This window comes from Hyperoodon ampullatus (assembly GCF_949752795.1).
Source record: "Hyperoodon ampullatus genome assembly, chromosome: 4".
In the NCBI taxonomy this organism is placed as follows: domain Eukaryota; kingdom Metazoa; phylum Chordata; class Mammalia; order Artiodactyla; family Ziphiidae; genus Hyperoodon; species Hyperoodon ampullatus.
In genome coordinates, this window is record NC_136917.1 from 27,778,511 (window position 1) to 27,797,565 (window position 19,055).

Genomic DNA, 19,055 nt, shown 5'->3' on the forward strand with positions numbered 1-19,055 from the left:
ATGGGTTCAGCCCCACAAGACGGCCCCGACTTCAGACACCAGTCAGTCTCAGGTCCTAGAATAGGGTACAATTCAGCAATAGTCAGATGGAAGAGATGCACAAGGCAAGGTGTGGGGAAGGGGATGGAGCTTCCACGCCCCCTCTGGGCACCACCCTCCCAGCACCTCCCTGTGTCCACCCAGCGGAAGCTCTACAAAAATTGTTTAGGGATTTTCATGGAGGCATGATGGATTACACCACTGGCCATTGATGAAAGTTCCATCCCTCTAATCCCAGGGTCAGTGGGGTCCCCTGGCCACCAGCCCCGATCCTGTGGTTATAGGGCATTTCCAAAAGTCACCTCGTAGCATAAACTCAGGTGTGGTTGAAAGGGCTTGTTAAGAAAGTAAAGGATGCTTCCTTCATCTTTATTATCTGGAGCCATTTCAGGCACAGAGGACATAAGACCAAATATTATCATAAAAGGGACTTCCCTGGTGGGCCAGTGGTTAGAACTCCACGCTTCCATGGCAGGGGGCACGGGTTAGATCCCTGGTCGGGGAAGTTCCACATGCTGTGCAGTGTGACAAAGAAAAAAAATTTCCAAAAAAAGAAAAGTATATATTATAACAAAAGATATTCCCTCTTCTGACGTAGGAAATTACAAGGGTTTTAGGGGCTGTGTGCCGGGAACTGGGAACTAAGTCCAACTATGTTTCTTATTATAAATCATAATATCACAATAATAATAACAGTGGCAGTAATAATAATAGTCTGAGTCCAACCTAGCATAGGCCCCATGTTATTGAGAGGGGGGTCTGAGACAGAGAGAGGGCATGTGGCTCACCTGGGGTCACCTGGACCCTGAGTGATTGGTCTGAGGTCTGATTCTGTGCCACCCCCAGCCACCCCATCGCTCAGCTGGAGACCCACAACCCTCTGTCAGCTGCAGGACATTGGGGGCTGTGCCCCTCAAAGGGTCAGAGTGGACCCTCCCATGTCAGGTACAAGAGGAGTCCTCCCGTTGTCCCCGCCCAGGATTTTGGGACCTGCTGGTGGCAGGGATGCCAGGACAGGTGTGAGGTCCACAAAAAGTCACCATCAGGTTGATGGCAGGAGCTGGCAGGTGCCAGCCCATCTGCCTCTGCCATCCTGCCCCTGCCATCCTGCCCCTCTGATGTCCAGTGAGGTGCCCTTCACGGAGAAGGTCGCTTCACGGGGGCTGGGAGGGGGCCTCAAGTAGAGGGGGCGAGCTGGCATGAATGCAGCGAGGAAGAGGTGTTGAAGATGGCAGAGCTGGCGCTGGGATCAGGGGGTGCCCTCTTTGGAGGGGATGGACCCACCCCTGTTTCCCACCCCACCGAGTCTCTGATTATCCTAAGGGTGTTCTTGCAAACCTTGCTCATCCATTTGCTGAGCACTGGGGATCCCGCAGGGCCCAAGCACCCCTTATGTTGCTCCCAGCCCAGTGGGGGAGTTTGACACAGGGAACCAGGGCCTCACTGGGGACCAGGAGGAAGGTCCAGGAAGGGTCCCTGGAGGGAGGGTCCTCGGTGACTGGAAACCAGAGAGAGAAGTAGCAGTTAGCTAGGCCAACAGGCAGGCGGAGAGGTGTCCCCGGCGGAGGGCTCAGCAAGGGCAAAGTCCTGGAGGCCAGACAGAGCTGCGTGAACCAGGAGCAGGAAAATGAAGGGCGGCTGGAGTGCAGGGTGGGTGCTGGGGGGAGATTTTTACTATCAGTGGCATTCAGCACATTCACAATGTTGTGCAGCCATTACCTCCGGTCCAGAGCTTTTCCATCCCCGCAAAAGGAGACCCCGTCCCCATTAGCAATCACCCCCACCACCCCTCCCCGAGCCCCTGACAACCAGGAATCCACTCTCTGTCTCTGTGGATTTGCCTGTTCTGGACGTTTCACCCTATGGGACAGGATGGTCACTTTTTTTTTTTTTGCAGTACGCGGGCCTCTCACTGTTGTGGCCTCTCCCGTTGTGGAGCACAGGCTCCAGACGCAGACGCGCAGGCTCAGCGGCCATGGCTCACGGGCCCAGCCGCTCCGCAGCATGTGGGATTTTCCCAGACCGGGGCACAAACCCGTGTCCCCTGCATCGGCAGGCGGACTCTCAACCACTGCGCCACCAGGGAAGCCCAGGATGGTTACTTTTAATAACCTTGGACCAGTGGGCTGTTGGAAGATCGGCAGGTCTGCACTGGGAGCCCATGTGCCAGGGTGAGCCGACCAGGAGGCCTCCCAGCAGTGCCCTGCCAGGGCCTCTATCTGGGCATGTCACCGTCACCCATGGCTTGGGCCGCATGCCCCACAAAGAGGCTCCCAGGAAATTCTTGCCACTGAAACTGAGCCAGAGGTCACACCCAGAGCTGGCTTTCCCCCTGCCTACGGGGCAGCTGATGGAGCTCAGTGGCACAGGTCCAGCCACGCTGAGCTGCCAAGAGAGGCAACTGAGACCCAGAAGGGGCTGGACGGGGGAGAAGGGGGTGGGAGCCAGTGGACAAGACCCCCGTCTTGGCCATTTGCTCACTCTGCCCCTGGTGGCCACCTTTGAAGTGAGGGTCACTGCTCCCAGTGACCTCTCCTGACCTCTCTGCCAGGCGAGTCCTGCCTGAGGCCACTAGGTGAGTCCATTAACCAGTCATCAACAAGATCCATCACTTTCTGTCTCCACTGCTGGTTGGCCCTCAGCAGCTGTCTTGGCCACAGCGGGTCCTGCCGGTGGAATCGGGGGGTGAGGGAGGTCATGGGGGTCCAGACAGGGCAGGGCTTGGGCGTGAGGACAGTGGGCTTTTATTTTATTTTATTTATTTTTAGTTGCGGCATGCAGGATCTTTTTCTTTAGTTGCAGCATGCAGGATCTAGTTCCCTGACCAGGGATCGAACCCCAGCACCCTGCATTGGAAGCGTGGAGTCTTAACCACTGGACCACCAGGGAAGTCCCTGTGCTTCTTTTAAATGCAAATAAGAATGGGGAGGCGTGTGCCAAAGGAGAGTTGAAACAGAGGAAAGACAGCCCCTGGTCTGGGTTTTTACAAAGCTCCTCCCTCTGGCCATCATACAGAGGTAGTTGGTTTAAAGAAAAAACAGTGCCAGACAGTTCAAGCTGTAAAACTGGATTGTACTCAGGAGCCGTTGCAATGGCTCCACTCCTAACACAGCACAGGCAAGCAGGTTCACAGCCAAGGAGCCGGTGCGGTCAGTGGACAGAGAATGACTAGGAGGAGACGTGAGGGGTAAGGGGGGGATTCTGGCTACACTGACTTAGCAGATTCTTGCTGAAATCCCCTTGTGTTTCACCCGGAGGCTGGATTCAAAGATCTCCTGCCCCTCCCTGTTTCATTCATTCCCTCTGCTACCATTTAGGGAGCCTCTGCCTTTTGTGGACCCACCCTTGTTAGGCACCCGGGACACATCAGAGAGTAAGACACATCTGGCCCTGCCTGCCCCGGAGGGAACTCACAGTGTGGAGGGAGGGAATGGGGATCCAGAAAGGCTTCCTGGAGGAGGGGACGGATGTCCAAGCTGACACAGGATGGCTTAGTCAAAGTTAGCCCAGGGGAGGAGGATTGGGTAAGAGGAGAGGGGTTCCTGGAAGAGAGAACAGCATGTACAAAGGCCCTGTGGCAGCAGCTCTGGGTGCTGAGGGACAGGTAAGTGATGGCAGGGGGCATCCTCCCTTCATAAAGCCTCCTGGAGGTGGAAGCCCAAGGCCAAAGAGAGCCTCCCTCCCTTGGTTGGGGCCAGCAGCCTCCCTTTATAAAGATGAGAACAGGTGAGACACAGAGAGGCAAGGGTGGGGCCCAAGCTCCCCCAGGTGGCAAGTGGCAGAACCAAGATTCAAATGCAGGATTCTTAACCAGGGGTTCTTAAAGTGTGTCCAGCGTGGGTGAGGGTGGTGGTTGCTGAGGCCCTTTCAGGGGGTCTTCAAGATCAAAATCACACATGAACAAAAGATCCATTCAAAGTGCAAAGACAGGGACTTCCCTGGCGGACCAGTGGTTAAGACTCTGTGCTCCCAATGCAGGGGACCACAGGTTGGATCCCCGGTCGGGGAACTAAGATCCCACATGCCGCACAGTGTGGTCAAAAATTAAAATTAAATGAAAAATAAAACAAAGTGCAAAGGTAGACCAATGGCCTTTTATGGAGCAGAGAATGAAAGAGAACAGGCCACCTTCTAAACCTCTACCTGTCCAGTTCGGGTATAGGACAAAGAAGACTACCCATGATGACCTAAAAAGGCTAAAAATCCTCCTCTCTCTGTGTGAAGCTGGGTTTTCTTCCTATATATCAACCGAGACAACTATGGAAATGGGCTGAACGACAAGCAGATGTGAGAATCCTTCTAAACCAGATATTAAAGAGACTTGCAAAAATGTAGAATATCACTCTTCTACCTAAAAAATTTTTTTTTAAATTTCAACAAGATGAATTTATTCTCTGACAGTTCTGGAGGTGAGGAGTCTGACACGGGTCTCACAGCGCTAAGATCAAGATGTGGGCAGGTGGGTTTCCCTGGTGGCGCAGTGGTTGGGAGTCCGCCTGCCGATGCAGGGGACACGGGTTCATGCCCCGGTCCGGGAAGATCCCACATGCCACGGAGCGGCTGGGCCCGTGAGCCATGGCCGCTGAGCCTGCGCGTCCGGAGCCTGTGCTCCGCAACGGGAGAGGCCACAACAGCGAGAGGCCCACGTACTGCAAAAAAAAAAAAAGATGCGGGCAGGGCTGGTTCCTTCCGGAGGCTGCACAGGAGCATCAGTTCCCGCCTTTTCCAGCTTCTAGAGGTGCCGCATCCCTGGCTCACAGCCCCATCCTCCATCCTCACAGGCAGCAGCGGGGTATCTTTCTGAACCTTCTGCTGTAGCTACATGTCCCTTCCCTGTGATTGTAGCTGGAAAGGTTCTCAGTTTTTTTTGTTGTTAATTGAGGTGAAATTCACATAATATACAACTAGCCGTTATTGTAAAGTATACGATTCAGTGACATTTAGTGCGTTCACAATGCTGTGCAACCATCACCTCTAATTCCAGAACATTCTCATCACCCCAGAAGAACACCACATAAGTAATCACTCCCTATTTTCCCTCTCCCAGCCCCTGACAACCAGGAACCCACTCTCTGTGTCTGTGGATCTGCCTGTCTGAACGTTTCCCGTCAATGGAATCACACACTGTGTGTCCTTCTGTGTCTGGCTTCTCTCACTAAGCATCGTGTTCTCAGGGTCCGTCCACGTTGTAGTGAGTGTCAGTGCTTCACCCCTTTTCATGGCCGAATAATATTCCATGTGTGGATGGAACACAGTTTGTGTATCCATCACCTGTGGATGGACACTTGAGTTGTTTCGACCTTTTGGCTCCTGTGAATTATGCTGCTATAAACATTCATGTACAAGCTTCTGTGGGGTCATATGTTTTCATTCTCTTGGGTAGACACTTTGAAGTGAAATTGGGTCATAAAACCGCCAACTGTTTTCCACAGCGACTGTCCCATTTTCCATCCCACCAGCAACACACAGGGTCGCCGTTTCTCCCCATTCTCACCAATACTCTTTATCATCCATCTCTTTGACTATGGCCATCCTAGTAGGCCTGAGTGTTGTCTCACTGTGGTTTTGATTTGCATTTCCCTTATAATCAGTGATGCTGAGCATCTTTTCATGGGTTTGTTGGCCATGAATATATCTTCTTTGAAGAAATGTTGATTCAGATTCTTTGCCCATTTTTAAATTGGGTCGTTTGTCTTTTTGTTGTTGACTTGTAAGAGTTCTTTATATATTCTGGCTAGTAACCCCTTACCATATATCAATATATGACTTGTAAAAATTTTCTCCCACACCCTGCTTTGTCTTTTCACTTTCTTAATAATGTCGTTCAATGCACAAGACATTTTTAATTTGATCAAGCCCACACCCTTAATCTTATTTTTTAAAAATGTTATTATTTTTCATTAAAAATATTATATTTGGGACTTCCCTGGTGGCGCAGTGGATAAGAATCCACCTGCCAATTCAGGGGACACAGGTTCGGTCCCTGGTCCGGGAAGATCCCACATGCTGTGGAGCAACTAAGCCCGTGCGCCACAACTACTGAGCCCTCGTGCCACAACTACTGAAGTCTGCACGCCTACAGCCCATGCTCTGCAACAAGAGAAGCCACCGCAATAAGAAGCACGTGCACCGCAACGAAAAGTAGCCACCGCTCCGCACAACTAGAGAAAGCCTGTGTGCAGCAACGAAGACCCAACACAGCCAAGCATAAATAAATTTAAAAAATTAAAAATATATGTATTATGTTTATATGAGCATGTAGTGATCAGTTGTCTTTTTTTTTTTTTTTTTTTTTTTTTTAGTTGCAGCATGTGGACTCTTAGTTGTGGCATGTGGGATCTAGTTCCCCCACCAGAGATCGAACCCAGGCCCCCTGCATTGGGAATGTGGAGTCTTACCCACTGGACTACAAGGGAAGACACTGGTTGTCATTTTTTAAAGTTAATAAACCTTTAATTTTTCTCAGTTTTAATGTATAACGTGGTAAATATTATCCATGACGATAAGCCACTTAAACAAAAGCTCCCTGGGGCCTCAGTCCTTTTCAAGAGTGGAAAAGGGGTCCTGAAACCGAAAGGTCTCCTCTGGTGGGGAGGCGGGGTGGGGCATGTGGTCCCATCTGGTCAGTAACGGGGCGGGGATCAGCAGGGGCCTGCCTACCCCACCCCCTAGCTGCTGAGAGGCCTGAAGCCAAACTCAGTGACGCCAGCCCTCACGTGGGCGCCCGCTGAACAGTCCTTGGTGTCATGCTGAGATTTCCTGGCGGCCAGGGTCACCAGAACGAAGCTTAAGTTCATCTTGGCATCAACCCCCTTGGAAAAGGAAGTCCCCTGCCGTGTGGAACCTCTGGGGCTGGCCCGCTGCTGTCGCTGGAGACGGGGGAGGGGGGTGAGTTCCTTTTTTCAGCCCCCAGAACCGGCCTTAATGTCAGGGTCAGGTGAGGGGACACACCGGGCTGGATATTTTTAGGGAGGGAAGAGGTGTGGCTGGTTATCTGCCCCGTGGGCAGTCTGGCTAGGAGGGGGCAGGCGGGGAGGAGGAGGAGGGGGGAAGAGGCAGCGGGGTGACTTGCACCCGCACCCCCCTGCCCGGCCGACCCGTGACTAATTTAGGCAAAAGACAGCGTGGAGCTATTTCCATCCAGTGGGAACAGGTGCGGCGCCCCCAGCGCTCCGCCCCCCCACTTCACCGCGCCGGCCGCGCTCCCCATAGGCCATGGGCCGCCTCCCTGGGGGCGGCCTCCGGGCTGCCCCAGCCTATAAAGGCGCAGGGTTTTCTCAATGAAGTCGGGACGCACTGCGGGGTCGGGCCCAGCCGGCTACCAGGGAGTCGGGAGTTGGCCTGCCAACCGCGGTCCCCGCCGCCCCTCCGCACGGAGATGAAGTACATTGTGGGCATCGGAGGGTGAGCGTCCAGGGCCCCGGGCGGACCGCCCTGCGGGGGCAAAGGCGCCGACCTCGCGGGGGAGGCCGGCTGGGTGCTCTCCTGTGCGGGCCGAGGTGGCCTGGGCAGGAGGCCGGGGAATGAATGGAGGGCTGCCTGGCGACTGGTGTCGCAGGGACCCGATGCCCAAGGTCGGAGTGCGGGGAGGGATCTCTGCCCTCTGTTCGGCACAGGGCCGGGCGCGGGGCCCAATTTAAAATTTCCAAATGGAAGTCACTTCCCCATGCCGCACCCCTGACTAGATTCAGGGGGGAAAAGAAGACTTTATAAAGCCCAGGCCGACCTTCCTTAAGGCGCGCGGGGTTGGGGGGGGGGGGGGAAGGGGAGGAAGGGGGGGAAACTCCGACCCCAGGGAGGCACGTGGGCAGGTGCTGCGGGGTCCCCAGAATGGCACTCCCCTGTGTGGCACCTGCCTTTGCAGCCACTTCTGCTGACCCCAAGCAGGGGCCTTGACTTCCCGGAGATTTATTACCAGTAACCAGGCCTTTTTAAGATGATGCTCGGGAAGCATTTAGCATAAGCAGGGCTGGCTTGGTGCTCCCACCTGGGAGGTCGCCCTGGGTCCTCTCTCTCTTGGTTTGATGCTCCATCACCCTCTTGAAATTCCTAATAGAGACCAGGGCCCTCCATTTCTGCACGTTCTGTAGCCGGCCCTGAGGGCACGGTGTGTCTTTCAGCAACAAGTCAAATTAACATCAGGTATGTTCTAACCTGCTCCCCTTAATATATGGGGGTCACCTTTCCCATTGGCCCTTTTAAACGGCTACAGGTCCCCCCCTTCCACACCCAGCTTTCCACCCCTGATTCCTAGGAGAGGGACAACCAGGTCAAGGGGACACTCATTTCCAGAAAGGCCTGACAGCCTTCTCTGTCCTTCAGCAGCCCCAGTCCAGAGTCCTTAGGGTGACCATCTGTCCTGCTCTTCCTGGGACTGAAGGGTCCCCAGGATTTGGGACTTTGAGCACTAAAGCTAGAGACGTTCCGGGCACACCAGGATGAGGTGGTCACCCAGTTTTGCCCATTCCTTTTTTTAATAATCCTTTCCCTTTGTCATAAGGTGATTATCTCTTCCCGGTTTTGCAGTGAACTGCCAATTTTCCTATCACAAATATTTTTTTCTCCCCCAGTTTGCACTTGCTTAAACAATTTGGCTTTTTTTAAAAGGCCTGCTGAGGCTAAGTCACACGTGGGCCTCGGTTTTCTCGAGCTCCGGGCACCACCTCCTGGGTTTGCAGTAACATTGGATGAGTCTGAACACAGAAAGCAGTGCTTCCATGACCCCAGCCAAGACTGTGTTCGCTTTTTTTGTTTGTTTGTTTTCATACCCTCTGTCCCCTTTCTCTGTTTCGTCAGGCGGGTGAGCACAGGCCTGTGCCTGGCCCTAGTGGGCAGTGGGCAGTAGTGGGCCAGGCAGCCCAGATCGGCTGATTAGAAAGCCTCCTCTGAACTAACATGAATAGAAATACCCTCTTAGCTCTACTGTTTTACAGGCCTGTGTTTGTTTTGCTTTGTTTTGTTTTTGGCCACGCAGCTTGGCTTGTGGGATCTTAGTTCCCAACCAGGGATCGAATCGCGCCCCCTGCAGTGGAAGCGCAGCGTCCTAACCACTGGACCACCAGGAAAGTCCCTACAGGCCTGTGTTTTAGATTTGAGTCTGATCCTGGGGGCCCCTCAGACCCGGAGAGGTCCAGAGAGGGGACCCAGCCAGCCTCACGTGTATGCCCTCTCCACAGCATGACCAACGGCGGCAAGACCACACTGACCAACAGCCTCCTCAAGTCACTGCCCAACTGCTGTGTGATCCACCAGGATGACTTCTTCAAGGTGGCTGCCCTGGCTGGGGGCGGGGGATGGCAGCCCCGAGAAGGAGACTCAGGGGAGCAGACCCCTCCCGGGGCACCCTGGGCTAACCCGAGTCGGGAGATCAAGGGACCGGCGATCTCGGTTACTGAGCACCTACTGCGTGCCTGGCACGTTCTCACGGCACACCCGTTCCCCATGGGACAGATGGGGAAACTGCGGTTCCCAGAGGGTGCGTGCCACCTGGGTGGTACCCTTTAACCTCTGCAACTCCACTTTCCCATCTGCAAAATGGGCTCTGAGCCCGCCCTTGATGCTTTGTGGAGGGTGAGGGGGTAACTAGATCATAGATGCAAAATCCCCCCACTCCTGGTCCCAGCAGTCATAAGGTTGGGGAGGGGTTCCGAATGCCAGCCTGGATCCCTCCCCCACCGCCTGGGACTTCGAAGCCTATGACTATCAGCTGCAGGGGGCCGAGGCAGGCAGGGGCATCCAGACCCTCACTGGGGGCTCTCCAGGCGCTGTCACCCCAGGGTGGGGTAAGGTGGGAAGGTGGGCACTGAGCCCGCGGCTTGGGCTCCTCTGTTTCAGCCCCAAGACCAAATAGCAGTTGGGGAGGACGGCTTCAAACAGTGGGACGGTAAGGACGGACGGCAGCCCCGCGCCCCCTGCCCTCGCTGCCCCATGGCCCCCACCCCACCAACACTCGCTTTCCCGCCCCCAGTGCTGGAGTCCCTGGACATGGAGGCCATGCTGAGCACCGTGCAGGCCTGGATGAGCAGCCCCCGGAAGTTTGCCCGTGCCCACGGGGTCAGTGTCCAGCTGGACGCCTCAGACACCCACATCCTCATCCTGGAAGGCTTCCTTCTCTACAGCTACAAGTGAGCATCTCCAGGTCTGGGCCCCGGACAATCCGGGCCCTCCCAGGTCACCAAGTCTCTACTTTGACAGACAACCTTGCTGGGTGACCCTGGGCAGGACATCGTACCTCTCTGGGCCCATCCAAATTGGGAGAGAGGGAGGATTCCATCCTCAGGGTGGGGGGCTGATGTGGGCATAGTAGGAGGCTGGCCGATGCTGGTCCCCTCACTCATCCCTAACCTAATCAGCCCAGACAAACCGCCCCCCGACAACCAGCCCTCATCACCCAGGAATGTCCCTGGAGACCAAGGCCATGGGGGGTTGTGTACTTTGACCCACGGGCGCTGACCGGGTCCCCTACCCCTGCCAGGCCCCTGGTGGACTTGTATAGCCGACGGTACTTCCTGACCGTCCCATACGAAGAGTGCAAGTGGAGGAGAAGGTGAGCCTGGGGGCCCTGTCTGCATTCCCAGGTGGGACCAGGAAACTGGGTAATGCCTGCTGGACACACGGCCACCCTGAAGCTGCAGGCTGACGGGCAGCAGGCACCTGGGTGGCCAGTGCTGGGTTCCAGAGGCCCATAGCCTGGGGCCTGGAGAGCGTGGCCCACCCATGCCCTACCCTGGGCATCTCCCAGGCCCACCGGGGAAAATGCTGGAAGTTGGGGCACCCAGGCCCCAGCACGGGGCCCCTGAATCAGTGGGGTCCCCGTTCTCAATGGTGCCACCCTGACCTAGTTCCTGCACCCCAGGCTCTGCTCATGGCACCTCCCTTGGGCGACATGGGTGTTGCTCATTCTCGCCCATCTCCCGCCTCAGTACTCGACGCTACATGGTCCCCGACCCCCCCGGCCTCTTCGACGGCCACGTGTGGCCTATGTACCAGAAGTATAAGAGGGAGATGGAGGCCAATGGCGTGGAAGTGGGTAAGTCCCTGAGTAAGATGAGGCCAGCACCTCCCCACTGGGACCATTTGGGAAACCTGAAAGTCCCTCCTCGAGTCTCACCACCAGTCTCTCTCACTTTGGGCCCCAGAGGCTGGTCTGTTCCTGCAGGCTGACTCTGCAGGCCAGCTTCCTCCTGACCAGCAGTCCCCCAGTCCTCTGTGAGCTGACCGCCCGTCTCCTGGCGGCAGCCCCAGTGACCCGGGCCGCGGTTGGGCCCCCAGGGCCCCTGACTGTGGCCTTTCTGATTTCAGTGTACCTGGACGGCATGAAGTCCCGCGAGGAGCTCTTCCACCAAGTCCTGGAAGACATTCAGAACTCGCTTCTGAACCGCTCCTAGGTGTGGCTGGAGAGGAGGGGCCCAGCCCCCAATGCAGGGACCCAGACACAATTCCGGCCACAGTACGGCCAGGCTGGCGGCATCCCAGCCAGACACTGCGTGACCATTTCCCTTTGGGGAAGTCTGTACATATGAGAGTGGAGGCCCCACTCACAGCCCAGCATCTCAGGGCCCGGGCATTCTGTCCTGAGATGCTTCTGTAACCTCGATGGCGGCTTACGTAGTAAACCTGATCCTGTTTTTTAGTCGTTGGGGTCCAGCCTGTTGTGTTCGAGGTGCTGAGAGGGACCCTCCTGCCCCGTCTCCTTGGTGCATTGGTGGCATTGGGGGGGCGACACCGAGGGCTCTGGGCAGTTACAGTCTCCACCTGTTGGACCCATGGCAATGTGACCCTGGGTGGCTGCTTGAGGGTCTTTGGGCCTAGCTTCCTCAAAAAGGAAATTTCCTGCCAGCTTTCAAAAAACAGCGCAGTACGGCCCAGAGCAGGGGCTGGGAGGTCAGCCAAGCCTGAGGGTGCCCCTGGCTCTTAGCTGAGCCCCGCTGTCACTGCACCCCGGCGCCTCCTCTGTGACTGGAGCTGACACCTACTTCTCATGACCCAGGATGCTCGTAAGGACACACTCCCTGTCCCAGGAACCACATCTCCCTGAGGCTTCCCTAGAATGTTGGTGAGGCAGTTTATCGTACACACCCATTTCACAGATGGGAAGACTGAGGCTCAGAGATGGTCAGTGGCTTGGGAGCTGGGATTTGAACTCAGGTCTCCTCAGACCCTGTTATTTTTGCCCAGGGGAGGTTGGAAGGCTCCCGTGGAGACTGAAGACAGGGAAGGGAGGGGGAGGGTGGACGGAGTAGGGGAGACAGGAGGAGGACAGGGTACCCCTTGACCTGAGGGTGATACCCCAGGGCCAGCCGTGGAACTGTAGCCACCCACCCCACTCAGTCCAGAAGGGCAGGAAAAACCTGAAGTGTAGACAGTTCTGGAAAAGCCACTGAACATTTCGAAATTATGGGGGAAAAAAAAAAAACAATTACCATAAGACCTAGCAATTCCACTCCTAGAGAAGATAACCAAAAGGATTGAAAACAGGTGTTCAAACAAAAACTTGTACATGAATGATTCAAAGTAGCACTATTCACAGTAGCCAAAAGGTGAGAGCAACCTAAAAAGTCCATCAAATGATGGATGGATAAACAAAACGTGGTCCATCCACACACAGCCTTAGGAAGAAGCAAAGTCTGACACTCAGTACAACATGGATGGACCTTGAGGACATGATGCTCAGTAAAATAAGCCAGACACAGAAGGACCAACACTGTATGATTCCACGTATATGAAATGTCCAGAACCAGCAAATCCACAGAGATAGAAAGTAGACTCATGGTTGCCAGGGGCTGGGCTTCGGGGGAAGCGGGGGGGCGGGGGGTGCAGGAGTGACTGATGATAGGGACAAGGTTTCTTTTTGGGGTGATGGAATGTTCTGGAATTAGAGGTGATGGATGGTTGCACAACACTGTGAATGCACCAACTGTCACTGCCTTGTTCACTTAAAATGATTAATTGTATGTTACGGAAATTTCACCTCAATAAAAAGAAAAGGAAGGGATGCAGGGAGGGAGGATCAGGGCACAGGGACAGTGAGGGTTCTGTGTGCTTTCATGCTGTACTTGCAGTCGGTGGCAAGGCAGCTGTGGGGCGAGGAGTGTGGGTGTCCAGAGCCCTGCCCCTCACTTGCCACACAACACTCCCACTGTCCTCTGAGCTTCCTGCAGTGGCATCCATGGAGTGGGGTCTCTGTGTGCCCCAAGGCTCCCTGCCCTTCGCCACAGAACGGGCTGGGCAGCAGGTCGGCGCTACACGTCCTGTCCTGCCCTGGATTCGGGGTCCCAGGCTCCCGGGAAACTGCTTGCTTCCTGTGCCCCAGCTGGGGCTGCTGCCCCTTCTAAACACAGCCTTCCTGCCAACAGAAATCACCTAGCGGTGCAATCACCACTGCCCTTTGCCCCTGTGGCCTCACAACCCAGCACAGAGCAAAACACAAAGGAGAGAGCGGTAAGCAGATGGACAGATGGATGGCAGCAGAGACGGGAGGCCCCGCTGGGGCTGGGGCTCATCCCTGGCACTAGCTTCAGCTAAGGCCTCATGCAGCCCTTTCCCCACCAACCTGAAGACCCAGTGCAGATCACTAGTAAGGTGACCAACTGTCCCTATTTTCCAAATACTTTCCCTTTACTTTTTTTTTTAAATACGTTGCGTGCCTTGCGGTATCTTAGCTCCCCGACCAGGAATTTGAACCTGCGCCCTCGGCAGGGAAAGCGCGAAGTCCTAACCACTGGACTGCCAGGGAATTCCCATCCCTTTACTTTAGCATGGAAAGTCCTGCTTCCCCAGAAATCCCTCAGAACCAACCAACCGAGATGGTTGGTCACCATATCTGCTAGTCTGCCGGGGGCTGCAGAACAGAGGTGAAATGGCCCACACGCCGAGAGTCAGGAGGGGCTGGGTTCCCGTCTCTCCCAGGCCATTGACAAGCTGTGTACCTAATGGCTCAGAACACCATGTCCTGGTATGTTTGAGCAGGATTTGAATCTGTTAAGACTCTCCTTGCTTCGAACAAACAAAACCAAAAAGCAAACGACACTATTATGGGGTGAATTCGTATGTTGAAGCCCCTGACCCTTAGTACCTCAGAGTATGATTGCATTTGGAGGTCACTAAGTTAAAATGGGGTCGTGAGGGTGGGCCTTAATCCAGTATGACTGGTGTCCATATAAGAAGAAGTTGGGACACACTGAGGGAAGACCATGTGAGGACACAGGGAGAAGATGCCCATCTATAAGCCAGGGGAAAAAGAGGCCTCGGGAGGACCAACCCTGCAAATCCAGAGAGACGGAAAGCAGACTCCTGGTTGCCAGGGGCTGGGGAGGGGTGGGGAGTGGCTCCTAGTGGGGATAAAACATTTTCAAGTTTTTTTTTCATTTTTCGGCCGTGCCACGCAGCTTGTGGGATCTTAGTTCCCAGACCAGGGGTTGAACCTGCGCCCTCGGCAGTGAAAGTGCAGAGACCTAACCATTGGACCGCCAGGGAATTCCCAAAATATTCTCAAGCTGATCGTAGTTGATGGTTGTACAACCCTGTGAATATACCCCCAAAACTGAAGTTTACACATTAAATGGATAAATTGAATGGTATGTTAATTCTATGTCAATAAAGCTGTTTTTTAAAGTCCTCTGGGCCTTGATAAGAAAAAAAAAAAAAAAAAGGGAATTCCCTGGTAGTCCAGAAGGACTCAATGCTTTCACTGCCGAGGGCCTGGGTTCAATCCCTGGTTGGGGAACTAAGATCCCACAAGCCTCGCAGCCCCCCCCCAAAAAAAAATCACCCAATGTGACTTATTTTATTCGGTGGCATTTCCAACACTTGTGACTTTAATCAAAAATGTACAAATGCCCATATACTCACTAACAGCACGTTAACTGTCACGCTAAAAATTAGTGCCTGCTTTAACGGGGCAGTAAACATTATTCACTCAACAAATGTTTATTGGGTGTGTAGTACTTGGGGCAGCAAAGTATGGCCCATGGGCTAAATCCAGCCCACTGCATGTTTCTGTATAGCCCTCGAGCTAAGAATGGCTTCACATTTTTAAATGGTCATGGAAAAAAATAACAAGAATTAAATTTCGTGACAGATGCAAGTTACATGGAATTCAAATTTCAGCATCTATAAATAAAGTTGTCTTGGCTGGCAGCCACGCCTACTTGAATACGTGTCAGCTGTGGCTGCTTTCAAGCTACACGGCTGAGCTGGGGGGCTGGGGTAGAGACCCTCATGTCCGCACGGCCGAAATCACTCATTTCCTGCAGCGTCTGCTGACGGCTGTAGTGTATGCAAGGTCTGGGGTGGAGGGTGGCAGGAAGAGCCCACTGTGTCCTGGAGGGCAGGTGGGAGCTGGTGCAGGGCATGGAGGGAGCCTCGGACAGCCTGCCAAGGCCTGCCCTTTGTCACAGTCATGGAGCACGGTGAGGCTGATCCTCTGGTCACCAGGCCCAAAATAGTCCAGGATGGGACAGGGACACAGGAGAGGTGGCTCCAGGGCAGCCAGAACTCTGCCCAGCCACCAGACACCTCGGTCACTATGAGAACAGTAGCAGGATGGGGGACCACCTCATCCTGATTGCGCAGCACTTTCCCAGTTTCAGCACTGAAAGTTCCCCATCCTGGGAGAGGTCGGGCCCAGGCAAACTGAGATAGTTTGTCACCCTGATCGGGGCGACCACCTTGAGTGGTCGGATTATTCTATGACCCACCTCTCTAGGGCTCAGAGAGGAAAGGGACCGGCCCAAGGTCACTCAGTGGAGCTGAGATTTGAACACGTCTGTCAAATGCTGACCCAGGACCATCTCCAGCCTAGGAGGCGTGCCAGGTGGCTCACCCTCGCCCTATCCGCCTTCCGTCTTCCTAACCGTATCCCGGGAAGATTCTCTCACTCCTCTCACAGCCACCTGATGGGCCCAGTGAATCCGGCCCCACCTGCCCCTGGCTGGGCAGCTCTGGGCACAGTGTGGACTCCAGCTGGGCTAACCTGTGCCTTTCCTGCAGCCCCCAGGACCCTCCCCAGACAGAACCCCAAGACTAACCTGATGTGCCCCTGTCACGTCCACCAAGCACCCCCTAGGTCAGTGCCCGGAGGTCTCCCCAGGCCCCAGGACGGGACACCCTAAGACCGGGCAGCCCAGAGCGTGAGTGGGTGGCTCCAGAACCCGGCCGCCTCAGCCCCTTCCTAGAGAGAGATCCCCGGGGCAGGTAACGTGCCACCTGCGCCTCAGCGTCCTCCCCTGGGCTTCGGATGCCTGTTGCTGCTGGGTTTTTGTGGCAGGTGTTGCCACTCACTGGGACAAGGAGCCCCAGGTCGGCCCCCAACCCCGGGAAGGGCACTCACACCTGCTGGACCCCTGTCCGGTGTTTGGGGGGCGGGGCTGGGAATTGTCTCCCATGCTCCTGTGACCAGTACAACCTACTCCTTTTCCGCAGATGAGGAAACTGAGGCTCCCGGAGGTGGAGTCCCTTAGCCGCAGACCACAGACAAAGGAAGGAGACAGGGTTCCAGGCCAGGCTGGTGCGCATGGGACGCAGCTGTGCCCACCGTCCTGCCTGGGCTGGCGGCAGGACCAGTCACCGCCAGGCTCCCCTGCGACCCCGGGCCCGGAGGAGGCCCCCCAGCTCCCGATGCCCCCAGTGCCTCCCTCCGAGGTCCCTTCTGAGGCCATTCGTTCTCCTCCCACCCTCGTGACAGGGCTGGGGCCGCAGACTCCCCTATAATTACTATGGTATTTATTAGTTTTCTTTATGAGTCTCGCTCATTTTATTGATTTTAACTAAATTCGTTGGAAGAGGAAACTTCATGGCCTTGCTGTGGATGGGAAACCTTGAATTTCCTGAAAGCACGTCGCTACAAACACTAAGAATGCCTGCCCCCCATCCCTCCCCTAAAACCATCCCAGGGAGGCCCAGGGATAAGCACTCCACCTTCCCGGAACGCTCAAGGCCAAGAACAACCTCAGGTCAGTGCTTCTCAACTGGGGGCGATTCTGCCCCCCACCCAGGGGACACTGGGCAATGTCTGGGGACATCTGTGGTTGTCACACTGGGGGACTCCTGCCATCGAGGGGCTGGGGGCCAGGGATGCTGCTCCACACCCCACAGCGCCCAGAACGGGGCCACAGCCAAGAACAATCCAGCCCAAATGTCAGCAGTGCCGAAGGGAGACACCCTGGACTAAGGGCAGAGAATTGGCTCAAACCCCTATCCCCCCGGGACTCCCCTGGTGGCGCAGTGGTTAAGAATCTTGCCGGGGACACGGGTTCGAGCCCTGGTCCGGGAAGATCCCACATGCTGCAGAGCAACTAAGCCCGTGAGCCACAACTATTGAGCCCTCGTGCCACAACTACTGAGGCCCGTGTGCCTAGAGCCCGTGCTCTGCAACAAGAGAAGTCACCGCAATGAGAAGCCCACGCACCACAACGAAGAGCCCCCGCTCACCGCAACTAGAGAAAGCCCGCGCGCAGCAATGAAGACCTAAGGCAGACAAAAACAAATTAAAAAATAAATTAAAAAAAAAAACCACCCCTTAGAGGCGCCCCGAGTGGGACTCGATGTGCAGGGAAGGCTGAGAGCCCAGGATGGGACAGACCCTGACACACACACCCACGTGACACACACACACTCACGTGCCAGTCATCCCGCGGCTGACACTTTCCTGGGCCAAGTCATCCCCCACCCCCGGGAAGTTGGCCTGGCCTGCCCGCACCCCTGATCTTTGGTCTTTAAGGCACCAGGGAGCTCACTCCGTGGGGGAGGAGGTGTGGCCTCGGGATTGCTGGGGGCCCAGGCGGGTGGGCGGGACCCCACGGGCCTCTCACTGGAACCTGGCTCCTCTGAGGCCACCCCAATTTGGAAGCCCTGCCAGGGAGACCCTACCCCACCCCAGCTCACCGCATACAGACAGGCGACCTTCCATGTGAAGCGTCCTCATGTGGGCCCCTGGACAGTCCCCCCACCAGAGCTCTGCCCTGGGGCCCTTCTCCAAATGTCCTAACAGCTGTCAGGGGAGAAAGATGGAGGGAGAGGCTCCAGGTGGTGGGGCAAGGCTGCAGAGCCGGCTCCCGGGGCCCTCCTTTCCTCATTCTATTTCAGGACCCCCCCAACCCCAAGCACTTGCCACTCACGTCAAGTAGCACTCAGCGGCCATCTTAATCAGCAGTTACCCTGCCTGCCCTACCCACATCCCAACAGGGCCAGGGCGGTCACCTCCAAAGGCTGCCTGCACCTCAGGTGCCCTGTCTGCCAGGCCCCTGAGGGGGCATCCTTGGGGCAGACTAGGGGGCCAGCCAGTGCCTGGGGGAGGAGCAGGCTGACCGGCACAGACAGGGGCAGCCATATGCCCTCCGCTGCCACTCAGGAGCCCCCCCAAGTCCTCCCAGCACATTCTGGAGGGAACCTGGGGCGCCCAAGAAATGTCCTGATCACCTCCCCGTTCCCTTTAAGCTTCTCTTCAACAAGCCCGGGAGGGGAGGGGGCGCAGAGGCAACTTTCAATCATGCAAACAGGGCTCACTTCCGGAGGGGTCTGGAAGTCCTCCCATACAGGGACCCTCAAAAATGCAAAACCCCGGGGTGTGGGGTGGGGGACACCGGGGGAGTCAGGGTGGCAGGGGGAGGGAGGGAGGGAGGAAGCCGTGCACTCCCCGAGGGGAGCCGGCACCACGGCCATCACTGCAAGACACACATGCATCCTGGGGTCACCTGGCCAGGGCAGGGGTCCCCGGCTCTCTCCCCTCCAGGACAAGGAGAATCAGGGAGGAGAAGTCCCAGCCCCCTCCTCCTCCTCCTCCTCCCCACCCCCCACCACTTCCCTCTTCCCACCTGGGCCGGTTAAGTGCCCCCAAGGCTGTGTTTCAGACGTCCTTTGCATGGGGTATGTCTTTCACCACTGTTCTGTGTCTCACTTTTCAGGCCACCGAGTGGGGCCGGGTAGAGGGACAAGGGGATGGTTTCAGTACTTACTTTTCTTTTTCTCTCTGTACAACAGGGGGGCTAAAGGTCTCGGGGGCTGAAGGAGCCTCTCAG

General features: G+C 55.8%; 1 protein-coding gene across 1 annotated transcript; it reads left to right on the top strand.

Annotated features, from left to right (window-relative positions):
- The first annotated feature begins 7,402 nt into the window (after window positions 1-7,402).
- Window positions 7,403-11,466, top strand: NMRK2 (nicotinamide riboside kinase 2). Its single transcript, XM_079702823.1, has 7 exons — window positions 7,403-7,443; window positions 9,216-9,306; window positions 9,874-9,922; window positions 10,007-10,163; window positions 10,514-10,585; window positions 10,962-11,068; window positions 11,341-11,466. The coding sequence occupies exons 1-7, from the start codon at window positions 7,418-7,420 to the stop codon at window positions 11,424-11,426; spliced, it is 588 nt and encodes a 195-aa protein (XP_079558949.1). The 5' UTR covers window positions 7,403-7,417; the 3' UTR covers window positions 11,427-11,466.
- The last annotated feature ends 7,589 nt before the right edge of the window (window positions 11,467-19,055 follow it).

What these genes read in the sequence shown, in the direction of transcription:
- NMRK2 (XM_079702823.1), top strand. Translation starts at nt 7,418, where the DNA reads ATGAAGTACATTGTGGGCATCGGAGG. An exon ending in TACATTGTGGGCATCGGAGG is followed by an intron (nt 7,444 to 9,215) that starts GTGAGCGTCCAG and finishes CCCTCTCCACAG; the next exon opens with CATGACCAACGGCGGCAAGA. An exon ending in CGGCTTCAAACAGTGGGACG is followed by an intron (nt 9,923 to 10,006) that starts GTAAGGACGGAC and finishes TCCCGCCCCCAG; the next exon opens with TGCTGGAGTCCCTGGACATG.